Source organism: Astatotilapia calliptera, chromosome 14 (assembly GCF_964374335.1).
Source record: "Astatotilapia calliptera chromosome 14, fAstCal68.1, whole genome shotgun sequence".
NCBI lineage: Eukaryota > Metazoa > Chordata > Actinopteri > Cichliformes > Cichlidae > Astatotilapia > Astatotilapia calliptera.
Window position 1 is genome coordinate 25,317,239 of NC_137435.1, and position 19,635 is coordinate 25,336,873.

General features: G+C 50.4%; 2 protein-coding genes and 1 long non-coding RNA gene across 3 annotated transcripts in view; 1 reads left to right on the top strand and 2 right to left on the bottom strand.

Moving 5' to 3' along the window:
- The window catches only part of LOC145420235 (TOG array regulator of axonemal microtubules protein 1-like), a 321,547-nt gene that overhangs the window by 208,421 nt on the left and 93,491 nt on the right, over positions 1-19,635 (top strand). The window lies entirely within an intron of this gene.
- LOC145420236 (uncharacterized) overlaps positions 1-19,635 on the bottom strand; it is a 210,664-nt gene that overhangs the window by 138,394 nt on the left and 52,635 nt on the right. The window lies entirely within an intron of this gene.
- On the bottom strand, positions 1,589-5,073 carry LOC145420012 (uncharacterized). Its single transcript, XM_080288701.1, has 2 exons — positions 3,180-5,073; positions 1,589-3,057 (listed from the first exon to the last, which is right to left on the bottom strand). Exons 1-2 carry the CDS (start codon positions 3,955-3,957, stop codon positions 2,321-2,323), a joined length of 1,515 nt encoding a protein of 504 aa, XP_080144827.1. The 5' UTR covers positions 3,958-5,073; the 3' UTR covers positions 1,589-2,320.

A 19,635-nucleotide genomic window follows, 5' to 3' on the forward strand; every position in this document is an offset into this window, starting at 1 on the left:
GACATGAAATAAAGACAAAAACATTTTCACATTACATTGTTGTCTTCTTCTTTTGCACATACTCATAATAAAAAAAAACTGCACAAAAGTACAAAGAAGGCTTGTTCCGCGACCCGGGGCTCCTCGGACCTCCTGTGTCACAAATGCTGCTTCTAACCAAAAAGTGTGGCGACAGACACACGGTCCAGCAGTGTCAGTCTTGGACCGTCTTGCGATGATGATGTTTCAGCAGTGATTCCTCTTGCTCGGTTACCACGGTCATAACCGATGGACTCTGTGGCCCAACGACGACCGAGTGCCCACCGTCACAGCACTCGTTGTCCATTGCACAGGTGGTGGGTTTGTACACGGCGTTGTATACTGCGGTGCCATCCCCCGGTTTGTAAATGTACGAAGGGGTTCGTCTTTCGTACAGTTTGTAGCTGATCAGTGCCAACCCCAAGACAATGAAGACCGGAGCCGCTATAACTGTGACCTTAAGCCAGTCCTCGTTCTCCGTCCACCACCAATATGGGCTATAATCGTTGTGACCGCTCATGGTTGGTCGTGTAATGTGTGGTGGTATTAGACAAAAATCACAGTCTTGCACAAGGAGCGTCAATGTGTATAAGAGCTTGTTTTTATTAAAAAGCATCATTAGTAATGAGATGTATGCACAGATACATAGGAGCGGTACAACATACAATCAGTGGTGCCTTTTCACAAGGCCAACACCGTTTCAGAAGAGATCCCCAGGTAGACCAGCAGATCCCTACGGTCCAAAAGGTTCAGGATTGCAAACATGACACACTTGTAATATTTTTTACAGTAGTTTAAAATCTTGGGGGCCAGTTCGTAGATGCTCTTTTCTTCCATCCAACCATATGGAATGTGCAGACAATCGCGACTATCCAAAATGTTCCAAGCAAGAAGCATTTTAACCCTACGGATTTCACTGCCGCTGAGTTCACACATCAACTGGCAAAGCATGCGCTGGGCGTGAACGTGGTCGACGTCCTCCAGAACCAGTTGGGTTGGACATGTCGCATTGTAATGCTTGTCGTTTGTCAGCGCGTCGGGATTCATAGCTCGGAACGAAGCTTCGATTGTTTCTCTCGTCACATCGCAGCATAAATGCCGACAAAGGAGTACGATCAGACACTCCGGGTGCCCGTCGGTCTTGTTGTATTTCTCCAAGACGCGTTTGATCTCTTGATGTTGTCGGGTTTCGTACACGAACTCAGTGTCTTCGCTGAGCGTTTTCACCAACCACCGAAAAGCGGACGGTTCTTTGTTCAGGTAATAAGATATGCGGAAATGCCATGATAGTTCCATGTCAGAACACGAGAAGGAGTTCTGACTGCTGTGAAGCTACACTGAATTCAGATGCAACATAAAGCCTGCTTTGAGCTGTCCGGGCTACAGCACGGAGCCCGCCGACCTGCAGCACGGAGCCCGCCGACCTGCAGCACGGAGCCCGCCGACCTGCAGCACAGAGCCTGCCGCCGACCTGTAGCACAGAGCCCGCCGACGACCTGCAGCACGGAGCTGTCGGGGCTACAGCAGTTGCTTGTTGTACAGACGACAGGAGACGTGATGTTTTGTTGAAGTTCAGAGTAACTGTTTATTGATATTATCGTCATTTTATTTGTCTTGCCATGGGCAAACTCACCCGTTTGTAGATTACGCTTTGATTACACAGCAAACCAGAATGTACTATATACATGTGTATATAAACAAAAGCGATTACAATAAGAGACACAATACCAGTAGCATGCGCGTTTTTGCACATAACGCTTTAGGCACCAAGCGAGACACATTCCCTTCAGTGTAGCATTTGTCTTCATCAATTATACCAGATACACATTGGTAAGAAAGACTTTATGGCGAGACACATTCCCTTCAGTGTAGCATTTGTCTTCATCAATTATACCAGATACACATTGGTAAGAAAGACTTTATGGCGAGACACATTCCCTTCAGTGTAGCATTTGTCTTCATCAATTATACCAGATACACATTGGTAAGAAAGACTTTATGGCGAGACACATTCCCTTCAGTGTAGCATTTGTCTTCATCAATTATACCAGATACACATTGGTAAGAAAGACTTTATGGCGAGACACATTCCCTTCAGTGTAGCATTTGTCTTCATCAATTATACCAGATACACATTGGTAAGAAAGACTTTATGGTTTACAACACATGTTGTGCATGTATATCAAAAACCATATAAAAACACGAATATATATATATATATAAATAAATAAATATAAATATAAAAGTACAGTGAGAAAGACTTAGCTTCATGGTTTTACAACACTTATGTTACACGAAAGTGTCAAGTGTATACCCTGTGGTCGTTAGAAGTAAAGTAAAGCTTCGATTGTATTTCCACGTCGTGGTGACATCCAAACTCTTGTCTGATGTCAATTTTGACACCCCCGTCAAAATCATTTGGAGGTTGACTGAATAGTTGCTCTGGGTATCTGTGGTCGATGGTGTAATGCAAATCTGTCTGCGCCCTGCGTTGTGTAATCGCAGGCGAGAACACGGACAAGGCTAAACTTTTAGCTGCCAGCATAGAGATGAAATGCGCAAAGGTTGAGCTCTCGGAAGGCATACAGTCAAACACAACCTCAACGACATCAGCATCACCTTTACCGTAGTGTACGCGGATCCATCTGTGTAGATAATATAGCATAGAGTTGAACGCATTAGACGACGTCAACTGGCGTACTCTCTGGTCCCTTCTGTCTGTGATAGGCAGAACTTCTGCCAAACCAGTGTTGGTTTGTCCTGAGCACCACACGGCCAGTATAGTCTGGTCAACAAACACAAAACAGCACCAGTGGAAATGCAGACCGCCCATGTTCACATCGAACAGTTGTGGCGTGTACACATCGGGCGACAACATGAGTTGCGTGTTAGGCGTGTGGCAACCCATGGCGATGTGATCCCAAAAGCCCGGAATGTGCGGCATGCACACAAATCTGTAGGCCATCGCCTCCGGCATGGGCGAGTTCAGCCAGTACTTGAAAGCCATCTCGTCTCGGTTGTTGATTAATCTCTCGAAAGCTGGAAGACAAAAAAAAATGTTCAAGTGAGCGTAGTGTGCTCTTGTGAAACCATGCAGTGTGTGTGTGTGTGTGTGTGTGTGTGTGTGTGTGTGTGTGTGTGTGTGTGTGTGCAGAACCAACCATTTCTCAGTTCGTCCACAGTCGGAGCACTGCAATGCAGATGCATGATCGTACGCACACCTTCGTCCCCTTCGGTCCTGAAAGCAGCCGTTTGGTCTAGCTCTAGATTCCACTGCACGTGTGCCACGCTAGCTAGCTGGTTGACAGTGACATTGACAATAGCGCGCCTCGACTGCACTTTGTGTATGGCACACCCTTTGTGTTTCGTGTAGCACACAGAGCATATGACACACCCGCAGGCACACTGCAGGGGTCTGTTTAGCTTAATCGTGTAGTCGACACAGAGCACAGTGGCGTTAAATGCACATTGACACACTGTACATTTCACAGCGTTGGAAACTATCTCAAGTATAGACTTGAGTGTTTCGCGGTATTCTCCGTCTTCTAGTATAGACTTGAGTGCTTCGCGGTATTCTCCGTCTTCTGGGTTTACGTGCAGTGTCGGCGGCTGCGGCGGAGCTACAGCTGGCGTACTAACAGGCGACACGCGTTCGCAGGATAATGTATCTGCTGCGTGTGCTAGCATCGCGTGTTCTTCGGTATAGCTCAGATCGTCTTTGCGATCTGAAACACTAGAGTTGCTATAGTACCCATGGCCTGTGACGGCTTCTCCGTTATGTGATGATGTCGATGACAACACATAGTTGGGATTTGGTACGTTTTGCTCATTGTTGCTTCTGTTGCCATTGTCCGTCCACGCTCTCGCCGGGGCAAACCCAAGGTCGTCGTCACCATTGAATGCATTCACGTAATCTGCAGACTCTTGGGCTGTCTCCATGTCCGCGAACCTATTTTGTACACAAACACAGTGTACAAATTAGATGTGAGTGCTTTAGAAAGACGATTGGCGATGTACACACAGACTGTGGGACCCTCGCCATGTAGATGATATAGTACACTTACCTTGCCGCAGGAACCTCGGTTGTCTCCCTGCTTCTCTTGCTGCCAATTAATCTTGGGCTGGTGCTGTGTTGTTGTTGCATTGCACCCTGATATAAAACAACATTGTCTGCTGTCGCTGGGGCCGGTACAACATCTAGGTACCGAAGGATATCGTCGACGGTTTCGTCAGGCGACTCGTGAGGCAACTCGCTGTGGTTTTGGTATTTTGGCACCTCGTCTTGCGGCGGCTGTTCTGCGGGCTCGTCGCTTGTGTTCTTCTTTATAGTAGTGTTACACATGTCTCTCATACACTGTAGGCTCACCACGGCCACAGTAGAATCGGAGTCATCAAAGGGCAACAACTGTGAGCTTGCTTCGGTCGGGCATAGGGGCTCCTCTTCTCTAGGCTCGGTAATGGATGCCAGATGCCGGCACGCGTCGCTTGTTTCGATTGTTTCCTCTTCTCTAGGCTCGGTAATGGATGCCAGATGCCGGCACGCGTCGGTTGTTTCGATTGTTTCGATTGTTTCCTCTTCTCTAGGCTCGGTAATGGATGTCAGATGCCGGCACGCGTCAGTTGTTTCGATTGTTTCGATTGTTTCTAGGGGCTCCGCTTCCATAGGCTTGGCGGGGGAGCGCAGATTCGAACTGATTTCCTTTAGGGCTGCCTCAGCGGCCTTTTGGCTGGATTCTTCTACTTGTACTGAGGCGACCCACCGACATTTAATATCTTGCGCCTGGTTGTTGGATAAAACACGAAGGTCTGGCGTTGTTTGTTGTGTATCAAGCTTGGGTTTTTCACCATTGGGTACTTCCTGACCGTTCACGACACCAGGCTTGCGTTTCCATTGAGGAGTCGTTCTCGCTGCCTGCCCGCGAGCCCTATGCTTGTGGTGCGGCGTTTGCATCGCCGTTCGAGGGCCAGGAGGAGTGGAACGGCTGTGCGTTTCACCTGGTTTTGCTGGAGATGTGACCTTAGTTTGGGTCGTGATGGTTGGCCGTGTGCTCTGCTCTGAAGCGAGTGCGCTGTTGCTGCCGCTTTGAGGCTTGCGGTGGGTGTTGCGTTGATTAGACATTTGTTTGCGCGGCAAGACGCCGACATGCTCCCGCGTACGTGTCCCAGATGATCCTTTTCCAATACCATGAACCTGTCTTGATGTCGTTGCCACGGTTGGAGAAGACCCTTTGGTGGCTGCAACAGCGGCGGTAGTAAGACTGGCCTTTTTCGTGGAGGCTGCGCGCTGACTGTTTGATTTATGTTCTTCGGGTAATGCCACCTCGTCTTCCGAGTCCGATGAGTCCGATGAGTCCGATGACGACGAAGCAGACGGCGTCGCGCTCGATCCAGATGAACTCGAGCCGGACGACCCGGAGTGATGCGATTCTGCATCACTCGCACTGGAATCGGATGATGAGGCATCATCGGCATTGCCCTCCTGGAGTGCTCGGCCGTTCGTCAAAGAGTGTCTTTGGATCTCTGTGTTCTCTTCCTCCTGAGGCGCAGCTCCATAATTATACTCCGTGCTGCGTGTCAACCCGGCATTGTTGTCTTCGTCAGAGTCGCAGTCTTCTGAGTCGGGGGTGCGAGTGAGTTTAGCATTCCTCCACGGTCTTTTCACACTGTTGTTACTTTTCACTCGCGGTGGCGTTTGCTTCGGACTCGGTTGTCTCGTCGATTGAGACGGTTGGGTGGGCACAGTGTGTGAACTGCGAGGCTGCTCTTGGCCGATAGCGCGGCGTCTGATGTCTTGTGCATCGCGCCCAGTAGAACTGAGAGGCGCACGTTGTAAGGTGATGGGCTTTCCTTTAACCCGGAGAGGCTTTGGTTTGTCGTGATGTGGTTGAGCAGCCTTAGCGGGTAGGTATGAGGTGTCCTTCTGCCTATTGCTCCGATTCCTGTCTTGTCCCGCGAGCTTATTGTTTAAGCGACTTGGTGTGACATCCAGACGCTTCTGTTTATACCCAGTCCTAGAATTTGACATAGGTGTGGTATTGGTATCCCGGGACGTAAGGCGCTGACGGTGTTTTTCTTGTGGTTGTTGCCCTTGGTATCTAGACGAAACGGTTTGGTTGCTTTCCACGTTGTATCGTCTCTGTTTAGCTGGGGTGTAGTATTCCTGCCGTGAATGGGTGCGATTCACAGTTGTCGATTCTCTCAAACCTGAGCTCGTGGGACCGCATGGTCGGCTTTCATTGTTGTATATGCGATGTGTCTTATTATTCTTGTATTCTCGTCGCCGCTGCACGTTCCGAAAAACAGAGGATATTCCTGGTGGTCGTACGGGTCCACACCGTTCGCTGTCGTTTTCTTGACGCCATTGGTATGGTGCATAGTACTCTGCCATGTTCCCTAGTGAAAACGAGCTGAGATCCTCTTAAGCACGGTGTGCACACATAAACTAAGGATCTGTATTTCTCTTTGGATGCACAACGCCTTCCGGAGAATACACAGGTCCAAATTATGTTGTTCCTGGAACATCAACACATAGCTTAGAGTAATCTGGTGGTCAAAATGCACGAGTGTTACACCCTACCCTGAGAACTATATTCCATAACACTATGTAAAACACACAAGAGACGACTACTTGTGAAAGTTGTATTATGTTCACAGTACACCAATTGCAAAGTGCCCGACCTGTAGTTCCAAAGCTCCCGACCTGTAGTTCCAAAGCTCCCGACCTGTAGTTCCAAAGCTCCCGACCTGCAGTTCCATCGTTCCCGACCTACAGTTCCAACCTTCCCGACCTACAGTTCCAACCTTCCCGACCTGTAGTTCCAAAGCTCCCGACCTGTAGTTCCATCGTTCCCGACCTGCAGTTCCATCGTTCCCGACCTGTAGTTCCAAAGCTCCCGACCTGTAGTTCCATCGTTCCCGACCTACAGTTCCAACCTTCCCGACCTGTAGTTCCAAAGCTCCCGACCTGTAGTTCCATCGTTCCCGACCTGTAGTTCCAAAGCTCCCGACCTGTAGTTCCATCGTTCCCGACCTACAGTTCCAACCTTCCCGACCTGTAGTTCCAAAGCTCCCGACCTGTAGTTCCAAAGCTCCCGACCTGTAGTTCCAAAGCTCCCGACCTGCAGTTCCATCGTTCCCGACCTGCAGTTCCATCGTTCCCGACCTACAGTTCCAACCTTCCCGACCTGTAGTTCCAAAGCTCCCGACCTGTAGTTCCATCGTTCCCGACCTGTAGTTCCAAAGCTCCCGACCTGTAGTTCCATCGTTCCCGACCTGCAGTTCCATCGTTCCCGACCTACAGTTCCAACCTTCCCGACCTGTAGTTCCAAAGCTCCCGACCTGTAGTTCCAAAGCTCCCGACCTGCAGTTCCATCGTTCCCGACCTGCAGTTCCATCGTTCCCGACCTACAGTTCCAACCTTCCCGACCTGTAGTTCCAAAGCTCCCGACCTGTAGTTCCATCGTTCCCGACCTGTAGTTCCAAAGCTCCCGACCTGTAGTTCCATCGTTCCCGACCTGCAGTTCCATCGTTCCCGACCTACAGTTCCAACCTTCCCGACCTGTAGTTCCAAAGCTCCCGACCTGTAGTTCCATCGTTCCCGACCTGTAGTTCCAAAGCTCCCGACCTGTAGTTCCATCGTTCCCGACCTGCAGTTCCATCGTTCCCGACCTACAGTTCCAACCTTCCCGACCTACAGTTCCAACCTTCCCGACCTGTAGTTCCAAAGCTCCCGACCTGTAGTTCCATCGTTCCCGACCTGCAGTTCCATCGTTCCCGACCTGCAGTTCCAACCTTCCCGACCTGCAGTTCCAACCTTCCCGACCTACAGTTCCAACCTTCCCGACCTGTAGCACCAAAGCCCCCGACCTGTAGCACAACCTTCCCAACCCGTTGTGTTGTTGTATAATTCTGTTAACCAATACCCTGTTAGACCAATAAACCTCGTAGACAACCAAGAACATGACTGATAGAATCATAGCTGTGAAGCCACAAAATCTAGTCACTCACGCATCTTACTGGTGAAGTTCCTAGCTACTGCACGCAGCCAGGACTACGAGTAATATTTACAAGATGGCAATGGTCCATACTGTGTAGTAGTAGTAGTAGTAGTAGTAGTAGTAGTAGTAGTAGTAGTAGTAGTAGTAGTAGTAGTAGTAGTAGTAGCAGCAGCTAGTTAGTTAGTTTTATCGGTACATTCCGATATCATGGTCGACAGGCCCAAGGTCGTGCTTAGTACTGGACAATGTTACCTGCCTGATATTGACAGGGACACTGCTGTGATTGACAATGTCACTGTGCCCCGGAAAAGGAAAGCTTTATTTCTATCGGTTTCCAATGATGTCGTACACGACAGTCCGTCGGACGAACTGTCCTTCTCTGCGTTGTCCACCGCCGATAGAGCTACGTTCCAACTGCTTCTATATCTCACGTATTGTTGCAAAGGTACAGTGCTTCAAGTCACACTAGAGGACCCGGACTTCGTGTCCATGTCGCCACCTATCCGAGAGGATAACGCTCACGGAAGATTGTTTTGTTTTATTCTAAATATGGACAATGACAACGAAGTATCAAGTGGAGACGGCAGTACGCAAGTGCAACCCGACTCCTCGCAGGTGGGATACACACCTAGTAATTATCTACTGGATCTACTTGACATGGACGCTGGTATAGACGTGTTTGGCCAGGACGACGTGGCCGATGTGCAATCGGACGACGAGGACGACGAGGACGACGACGACGAGGAGCTGCACAAACAAGCCTTCAGCGCCTTCATGAGACTGCAGCTGGTCAGGAAGAAACTCTCCTCGCTAAACAATGCAATGGTAGCGATGAAGGATGAGAAAGCTGAATTGTCAGCCATATTCCATTGGGTGGACATTGTCTCGGACGCGTTGAACTCTAAACAGTTGGACAAGAAAACAGTTAAAGAATTACAGGGATCTTTGTACACACCGGTGTGTCAGTCTGGGAAAACTGCAGTGGTGTTGCCGCAGAGCATAACTCGTTTGAAGCTTAAGACCCTCGAGACATCGATATCTACGATGACGGACATTTGCCTGCGAGGCGAAGGCCAGACGTTGTTCAGAGCACTGATGGCTAGTTTAGGACCAACGCGGTGGCTCGAACAAAGCGTCATGTCAACATATAATCCAGATGTGCCTGGCGATGTGACACACGTGGAGAAACTCAAGGCCTTCACCCGCGATCTGGCGCGGGGATCGCAATCGCGAGTCGACTCGCGAGGACTGATTGTGTTTAGATACACCCTGGACAGCCTCATAGATTCTGACACCCCAGACTTGTTCACTCGAAGCATGCTTCACAAACACGTACCGGTGAACAGGAGTGTCGTGGATGTCGGGTTGCGCAAAATACGCACCCAGCGCAGAACTCTACATCTCGCGCGCATGTTAGACAGCGGACGCTGCGACTGTAGCCGCGGGAGTGGCGACAACATGCCGTGCCGAGGACAATGTTACGCGGCGTATGCCTGCTACTACAATCACGCAGAAACGCACCCATTTGTCACAAGCAAAAACGATCACAGCTACTGTTTTGCACACTTGTTCCCACAGTTGGGTAAAGTCGAGCGTATGAGCAAAGAAATGAAACAGGAGTACGGTGACAGGGATCAGTTTGAGCTCATAGCGGATATGGTCTTTACAATCTTGACAAGACGGCACTTTGGCGAACGAGATGCAATATACATGGGTTTACACGAAGTTGTAGATGGGAGTCGAGGCAACGCATCTTTGTCTCTCGGACACCACCTGCCGGACATACATTCACAGCTATGCAGGACAGTCTGCGACGACGGCCAACGGGAGTACGCCAGCGTAAAGGTGTACGACGCGGCAGTGGTTAAACACCTGTTCTGTGACACCTTGGCAATAACTAGACTGTTTCAAGCGTCGACCACCTTTAATTACATCATAACAAACACCGCACCCAGATACACCATCGAACGTATCATGCTGTTGAACATCACCGGTCCCGGGGAAGGTAAAAGTTACGCTAACAACGTGCTGGAGCATCAATTTCGCGCGGTGAGGAATTGCATCGAGAGGCTAACTTCGTTCACGATGCAGGCCTTCAAGTACAAGCAGAAGAGGAACGCTTGTGTGGTGATGATAGACGACGCTCACATAACACACGAGAAAAACACCAAATCGATCGACAGAGAATCAAACGTCATCCCCAACACGTTCAAAAATCTGTTGGACACCAGCACCCTAGAAAGCGACGTCGTGACCAAAGACCCCATGACAGGCAAAATTGCCACGGTGAAGTTCCAAGCTGTTCACAACTGCGGGTTTGTGTGGAACACAAACACCATGGGGTTCATGAGCGACGCCTGGGCGGACAGGTGTCTGATAATGGAATCTGAACATCCTAAAGAGGTCAGTCGCACTCGAAGCACTGTACAAATTAGGGATGTGGTGGAGAAGCGGAAGATGGATCGCATCGCAGCGCTTTGCCTATACAGACAGAATCTAATACAGTCTGCTACGATGATCGCGGACTCCGAGGTCGTGCAATTCGGAGTCCGGTTTGACAGCGCTAGAGACGCGTGCGTCGCCGCGTTTTACGAGACGCACATCGAGTGCGCTGGGATGGTGGGCCGGAGGGTTGCTTTCTGCATAAACCAGCTGGTGTTCGCGGAGGCGATGAAGCTGGCCTGTCATTTTGTGTTTGACATTTGGATCCCTCCCTGGACTCGTATTCCCGATAAGGCCGACTACCCGGATTGCGAATCGTTCACAAGGACGCTGAACGAAAACAGACTGCGAGCGCTGAACAAGCTGTCCTTCGGACAAATATGCTTAGAGACCAACGCCGTGTACAAACTGTGCACGGCGGCCTGTCTGCCGGATATATGTCCTCGCGCCCTCGACTCGCAGGGAAGGTTTGCGTGTAAGGTGTTGGGATACGTTTTAACACAGGTGTACGAACAGAAACTCAAGACGACTATCAAAAACGGCAGCCTGTCTGTTTCGGGGATAGAGGACATGTTTTTCTCGGCGGAGCACAACAAGGACGACAATGGCACTGCGCACGAGATGCTCATGTTGTGTTCGACGTGTAAAGTGCCGGCTAGGTCTGCTGTCGACAGCGAGGTGAAGACGCGTAAATTGTGCACGTACAGATTGTCCCATAGCCAGCTTCCCTCGCACGTGAAGAGAGGTCGGGCGAAGGTGAATAAAAAAGTGAGCACTGTCACGTTGTCCCTTGAAATGCTGTATGACATGTTAGCGACCTACGCCCCCGATTCTCATGCTGGATTCTGGTCTCAAGTCACCTCGGGTATGGTGGAGTCTTACGAGCAGAGCGCCGACGAGGAGGAATGGGAGAATGCTATGGGTCAGTGTTACGAGAACGCGAACGAGCGACCTCCGCAGTGTCCTAGGTTGTCATTCACGCTAGACTTCACAGAGGACCCGCTTCGCTCGCTGGTGTTGGAAGCTACAGCCGGTGTGAAGGCATTGGACGAGCTAACCTTCCACAGATGTGTGCTGGGCGGCGAGACGTTTCAGTGCTCGGCGCCTTTGTATTACGGAGCTGTTTTACTCGAAGCGCTGGGCGAGGAGGCTCCCCATCTGGCTTACAACGAAAGCCACCTCAAAGAAGCCAACGTGGGCCCGCGGCACACGTTCCACGGACCGAGGTTGACGGTGTATTCCGGAGACTACGCGGGTGTACCGGTTAAGAACATGAGTTCGTTTTGCAAAACTAGGACTACGTATCATCAGGATCAAGTGCTTCTGACGAACGATACAGTGGACAGGGACTACCTCTTCGAATTGGAAGAAGATTGGGAGTGGAAGGATGCGTGTGATGTGTTCAATCACGTTTTCAAAGATGACATTTTTACGGTCGACATGTTGAAACGAGATTACGCTGCGACCATGATCACAATGGTCAGCGATTATCGCCGCTCGGGGCCTTGTCGTGGGGACCCAGACGACGGTAGAACGGCGCTTGCGTTGCGGAGACACACACCTCTTACACACGGTGGACAGAGAGAGGATTGTAGTGACCCAACGCAATGTTCGCATGCTGCACCACAGGGTAAACGTTCACAAAAAAGAAAACAGACGCCATCGCACCACTCTTCGCAACGGGAGAGATCTCACGGATCGAAACGGGGATCGTCCAAGAAACACAGATCTTGTGATTAGAATGTGTCTGTGCACGTACATGTTGTTGTTGTATATACTTTCCATGAAATAAAGTGTCTTGTTGTTGTCGTTGTATATACTTTCCATGAAATAAAGTGTCGCTGCTTCCTTACTATACACATCTAGTTTGTTTCTTTTTAGCTAGTGTGCGGTGCAGGACAAAGAAGAAGGACAGGAATGTGTAGAAGACCAACATACCTCAAAAAGCAATTAGATTCAAGAAAAAAGTCAGAATAAAGCTTTCGGTGAATTTATTTACACAAAGAACATGTACACATTTACACCGCTTCCCTGGTAGCTAGAAACTGGTACTTTTGCTCATAGCACGCAGAGTACCGTTGGACCTTCGCTTGACGAATATATACAACACAGGGTTTGACAGGCAATATAAATGACCGACACCCGTGCAAATGTTCAACACTGTAGCTACGTTGCAATGTCTATGTGAACGAAAGTACAGCACACTGACGAGCCACGGTGTCCAACAGCACACGAACGATGCAACAGTGACCATCGGCAATATCTTCGCCCTTCTGTATGTGCGTGTTACGCGCTTGCCCAGCACGGTATTTTGTATGTGATTCTTTACAGTGTGTACAATCATGCTGTTACAGTATATGATAGCAACTGTAGGCAAAAGAAAAGACACGGTCATCCTAAGCCAAAAACTGAGGTCCTTCATCATAGGTGGCATGGCGTTGTAACAAAACATTATGGGAGACGTTGGGGATAACCGAATAGTCTGCCAGTAAAACATGTCCACCGTAGCAGATACAGCGGGTATGCATCCGCATATAGCACTCACTAGGCTTCTGCTTCTGCGGGACGCGCTCATTCCTCTATTGTGTACAATCTTCATATATCTGTTGACGTTCACGAAGACCAACAGGCACACCCCGTACTGGAAAAAGAGCTGTGGGTAAAAAAAAAAAAGAAAACACAGTGAGTGTTACACATGTCCAAGTCACGGTGTCACGTCAAACGTACTGTAGTAGCTACGATGTTAGCACATACCGTGGTCAGGCCTTTAAAGACTTTACACATTGCGTATCCGAATATCCAGCGGCCGTGTAACACACTTTGGGTAAGCCACACAGGCAGAGTGAGCAGAGTGCATATGTCACAGATCCCCAATTGGGTAAAATACACATCGATGTTAGCAGGCCTCTTCCTCCTTCCATTTTTCGAATGAAGTATCAGCAACATGTACGAGTTCGCAAACAAGCCCAGTAACATCACCACCCCATGGATAACAGGCACGTACACGGCACTGCTGTTGTATGCTGCGTTTCGGTCACAGCTATGTGTACGGCTGAGCAGGGGCCTGATTGTCTCATTGTACCGCACGATGGTACGGTGTGAAATGTTAGCAATCGGCTCCATCTTGTCAAACTCAAGCCTACGGTGTAGCTGTATTTGTGCTCATGCGTGAAGTCCACTTAAACTGTGCCTCGGGGTGTCAAGCTCGCCGACCTGGCTACGGCACCGGCCGACCTACGGCACCGGCCGACCTACGGCACGGGCCGCAAACCTACAATACAACTGTCCCGTGGTTTATACGACACAACCTGAGAGGCCACACAAACGCTTGCTTTGGGGTGTTTGACATTGCCGGTAAAGGTATCGCTGAAGCTGGCATCCCAGATACAGCCATGTCTTCTGTAGAGATCCACATAATCGCCGGCGTTGTCCGCAGAGGGAGGCCTGATGTGAGACAAGCGCCTCCTGTTAGTTCATACGTGCGACGTTATCGCGTGAGCAAATGGCGTCTGCGTACCCTGGATCGTAGGATCATTGAAACGACTTTAACTCTGATACATGCGGTGATCCCTGCAGATAAATTCGAGCAATACTCGTTGCGACTAAAGGCACGTTTTGAAGGCTGGATAACATCTCACGCCCCGAACGAGCCGATCGCAACGACATCACTTGCAAGCGCCTTCGCCCAGGACGTATCTGACAATAACTGGCCCTATTTTGTCAGCCGTGGAGAACTCTTAAGTGACTCCGCGATTACATTCGGTGCACGTATTGTAAGGTACGAGGAGGCGCATGTACCGTGGTTGTGGGACTCTATGAAAACACAACCTAAGTACACTGACGCCTTGACCGCAGAAGAGATGGCTCGATGCAGGGGAGCTCCCAGCGTGGGTGTGGGCCGAATGCAACCTGTAGTCCGGGAGCCGCATCATCGATCACCATGGGAGGGCTTCGCCTCGCCGGACCTTGAACATGAACGCCGGTTGGTTACCCAGAATCCAGTTCGCTTGCAAGCGAACGGGCCTGGTGGTCCGCCGGGTGTAATTGGCGCAGACGCTGGAGAACGCTCGGACTCGGATGCGGCTGCAGGATCTCGCGGGGCTGATCTGCCGGCGTGTTGTTGCTGTTACGAAAGGAAGCCAATGTGCATGTTGAGCTGCGGACACATGTGCTGCTCGGCATGCATCGACCAGGGCGTCAGGGTGACGAAGAAGCGCTCGTGTTTTCTGTGCAAAGCGGAATGGACTTTTTGTCGTGCGGTGGACACGAGCAGTGTCCAGCCGGACATTGTCTGCGTAGAGTGCAATAAGCCTAGGGTGTACATAATGATATGTGGCCATGCAACCTGCGGTTGTTCTACCAGGGTTTGTCCAACGTGTAACACTGGGCCGACAGTAAGAGTTTTCATGTGACTGACCTAACTGTGGTGGATACAAAATAAATACGTTTGGATTTCGCCTGTTGACTGTAGTTGCAAATAAACATTACACACGCTGTCTTGTTTTATCGCATGTTTATTTTGCATCCGTATAACACATTCAATAATATACATGACAGACATACATCTCAAAGTGAACACATACAGACTGTACAATCACAAACCAACAACCCGCTGGGGTGCACTTAGATTCTTCTGTACATTAACATATACAAATGAGCAGGCAGGTTGTAGTACGATAAGGGTAATACAGGGCACTGTTTCACAACATCGCCGTCAACAAAATACCACTTGGACATCTTTTTCACAAAGGCTGCGTAATGACCGAACTCATAGGGGCCTGTGTGAGTTATCATACCGTACAGTTCGTACTTTGTAGGCTGTGAAGTTGCAGACATCCTGCTACAGTCTAGTTCTTCTGGTACGTCGATCGCACTGGCGTTGACCATAAGCTCTCCGCGTTGCACACACCGCTGCCCTCTGGCAAGGGTGAAACACAGGACCGCGGGTAGCTCTGTGATATCCGTATTGACGTTCAGCTCCGTCTCCTCTTGACAGGTGCCACAGTGGTAGTCGGACACTCTAAAGGACTCAGAGTAGTCGTCCATGTAGTCCTGTAGCTTACTTGGCTCGTTTTCCCCAATATATACAATCACGTTGTTCGCCGCATGGTGCGAGACGCATTCCGCGTTACACGTTGAACACTTTGCCGATTGTCGTTTCCGTATAGTCCACAGGTCAGATGCTTGTTTGCATCGAGGGTCGCCGTCGTCCGCCAGTGCGTTTAGCACGCACTTAAACACCGAATCGGCATCTTGTTGAACCTCGTATGTCATGCCACTGTATCGAATTAGCGCGTCCACAAGTGAATTCGGATCGCACGGCGGCATTCCCGGAGTGTTACGGTCCATGTCCCGTAAGACACTCGTCAGTTCGCTCGTCACGGTGCTGTAGCTGGCTCTATCGCAGTCGGCGTCGTCGACATCATCGACAACAACAACATCATCATCGTCGTCATCAGATCTGGTCAACGTGATCCTAAAGTCATCTGTGACATACAGACACTGCAATACACTGTTTACGGCGCAGTGAGACCCAACGTTGATCAGCCCTCTCATGTTGTTTATCCTTGCGTGCTGCGCGCGGCAGACAATGCTCAATAGTCCGTCGTGCAGTAAAGTGGCACACCCCTAAACAGTTCGTCCAGTGTCTTGATTGCTCCTTTGGTAGTCTCCTTTGCATCAATATGCACTAGTAGTATAATTATCTTGAAGTGATACGAGCTGAAGTTTGACAGGGGAGTCAACGTGACATGTTTTGTGATTTTCATAACGGGAGCCCAATCCAATAGCGCTGCCCTGTCGTGAGTGTACAGGCATAGTAGATCGAGGGACTCAAACATATCTCGCCTCAGCTCGTCCAAGCTTGGCACTCCTGAAAGTGCACTAGGTCTTAGTGTGATCTTAGTAAGACCCTGAGTGCAGTCCAGAGTGGTAACTGCGAGCGCGTTATCCCATAGCGCCTTAGCCTTTACTCTCAAGACAATGTTTCGCACAAGGTCTTTGACGAGTCCGCTGTGGTGAAGTGTCGCATCAGCCGCGCCGGGGGCCGAGTCCGGGCGGCACGCGGTCTTAGAAAACCTCGTGAACGGAAGACGGGTCGGGTTTCCGCACACCAGAACCTTAGCTGTACATTTATTCAAGTTGGCCTCGCCGACCCTCGAGCCTACCCAATTTGGTACGTCGGACAAATATTCTCTGAACGTAAAGTGCGTGCGCGCTAGCGATGACACAACGGGCTGAACTCTTGTGATAGCGCTGGCAACATTCCGCTGGCTCAACTCTGTGACCAAACGCTCTATGTCTTGGCTATTTGAAAAAGAAGACTGACATTTCTCTAGAAATGGCACAGCGGGAGATCCCGGCTCGTGCTTACTAAGTAGTTCCAAACACACAGATGTAATTCTCGGGCTGTGGGCACCTAGCAACTGTTGATGGTCCGGCTGGGGAAAGTGAGCGCTCAGATAACCCACTATGTCGATCATCACAGCCCCTCGGCCGAGTAGTAGGTGCTCGGTTGCCATGTTCGTAGGTAGCACGTTGTTCTCGGCGGCAGCTTTCAATGTCAAGAGAACTTGCATCAAGCACGGATAAAAGGATTCTCCCTGTTGCAACACCCAGTTGATCATCTTGGTGGATCTGAAGAACTGACCGTATTGAAACACGTATAGCCCATGAGCCTTAGCTTGCTTGTACACAGATTCCCTAGGTCCGGCAAACAATGAGGGATGTTCTTTTGTCAGCCGACATGCTCTTTCCACGACGTCGCGTTGGAAACACGCAACGTCGTCCTCCGTGGGGTTCGTGACAATGACCATGGTGACGTCGGACTCGCCTTTGGTCTGCTTAGTACGAACAAGGCATTTGACGCGACTGGGTTGACTGAGAGACGGCCTAGTCGACTGACGGTTTCCCGCAGCGGCTACATTGTACGCAGCTGGCACCTGTGGGACCGAGGGTGCCCGGGTAAGCGCGTCCTCCGCGGCAACGACACCCGTAGGCGCTCGCCCCCCCGTTTCATCGCTCGGCTGTTGGCCGCTAAGGGCAGCGTCCGCCGTGACATTGTGAAAGCCGGGCACCGCACCCGGCTGCGCGGCGGCCTGTGTTCGTTTTGCACACGGACGAAACGCCCCTACGCGGTCGGCATCTGCAGCACAGAGCGTCTCCAGAGTACTTTCCAGCGATTCGCCAGCTCTACGCTTTTCGGAGCATGCCTTTCTGACGCAATCGGACAGCGCTGTTTCTTTTTCTCTATACCACGGACTGGGTTGTAAATCCGGCGATAAGCGTATCAAGTCTATGCCGTAGTACCTTTTGCTCGTGTGTGTATACACCCCAAGCTTCTTTTCTTGCACTAGTATGCGGAACTGGTCGGGGACACAGTCGTTTGCTACGATGGCATCCGTCGCTCTGTACTGGCCGACCTGCATATTACTGGGGATTACGTGAACCGGCGAGGTGGCGTGTGATACGTCATCGTTCAAATACGTGTAACGGTTCAATTTCAACAACTCGCCGGGCGTGCTACGTTCTTGGGGAAACAAGGTGATGCAAAGCACGCCCATGTTAACGAAAGCTTTGTCTCGAATATTGCGGCCCATTTCACCCAGCGTACGCCCAATGGTTGCGGTGGTGGGCCTAGAGTGTCCGTACTTGCCGTACAGCGTCGCGCCGTCGTACGCTTTCATGTAGTTGCTTTGAAATGCAGTCGTGGGGTCTGAAGGCGTGTACACGCCGACGAGTTTAGAGAGGCTATCCCCGTAGGTCTTCTTACAGAATTCGGACGGCGTCTGAGCACGCCTGTATTCTATCAACGGGGATCCCGTGTACAGTTCCCACATGACACAATACCAGCTGAACACATCGCTGGCCGTGGTGGAATTTAGGCACCAAAGCACTTCGGGGGCCGTGTGCACTCGATTGCCCCGTTGCTGGTCTGGAGTCGAGTAGTTGCAGGCTGTGCCGAAGTCGCTGATCTTAAACGACAGCTCCACCGGTTTTCTATTGGGTTGATGGCACACGAGGATATTTCTGTACGTCAGGTCTCGGTGTTGAACATGTCTCGCGTGTAGGTACTCCAGTCCTCTCAATGTATCCAATTCCACAATGGGTATCAGCGCCAGGTGCACGGCGCTGTCGGTGGAGGTGCTCGATTCGGGCCTCTGCAGGTTGTTCATCCTGGCCATGAATTCCTGTAAGGAGAATAGGGCTCTCTCCATCACGATCACGGCCCTGCCGCCTAACGGATACTGCGGTATGTCGCACCAATATCCTCCAAAGGTACGTAGTATGTTTGGGTGCTTCATCGAAACGCCTATGGCGATTTCTTCCACTTGAGTGGCGATGTGCGCGTATCGGTAAAACTGATCCTCTATAAACGGCAGGCTCCAGTCTGCCATTTCTGGGAACATGTTAACTTTTGCAACTTGCACGTTGGAGGTTTCCACGATGATGCCGAACCCGCCTCGGCCCAACAGCATACTGGGATCTTGCATTGACTGCTGAATGTCAATGGAACACTGCAGGTTACTGGGTAGTCCGCTGTACACGGACCAAGGGTTTACCGTAGTAGCTTCACAGTCAGCAACGTCGACGTACTCTCTATGGAAACTGTCTAGCGAGCTGGAGCGCTTTCTTTCTTTCGCGGGTGAACTGTAGCTTTGTGGTCGATGCACGTGGAGTATCGGGTGATCGCCCTGGATCCTCGGATGTATCTGTTGGTATGGTTGCGCGGTGAACGTGGGTAGGAACGAAGTGCGTCTGGTGTTTGTTTTGATCAGCCGGTTTGTATTGTCCAGTAGGTCGCTGACATTCTTAGAGTACGGGGCCGTAATCTTAGGGTTAGTCATGAGAAACACCACCACAGAGTTGTACTTACTGGATATCGCATTTATTATGTACACCAGGAGGTATTTTGTTTGCTTGCTGATTTTAACCTCTTCCTGTACGGCTATCTCCTGTATGGCTAACAGCTGCACATCGCTCCGATCTTCCTCTCGTATATATCTTTCCAGTTCGGCCACCGTGTCGCAACTGGGACCTGGCACGAATCCGCTTCGGCCGGTCTCCGAGACGACAGACAGTATCCCTTGTAGATCATTATAACGAAACGTCCTCACGTGAAACGGACTGTATTTTTCGACCAGATCCAAAAGCAAGTCGCAGTATCGTTTGCCCCTGC

Coding starts and splice junctions, on each gene's coding strand:
- LOC145420012 (XM_080288701.1), bottom strand. CDS start 3,957: ATGGAGACAGCCCAAGAGTCTGCAGATTACGTGAATGCATTCAATGGT. Junction 3,058..3,179: donor TGTGGACGAACTGAGAAATG/GTTGGTTCTGCA, acceptor TTTGTCTTCCAG/CTTTCGAGAGATTAATCAAC.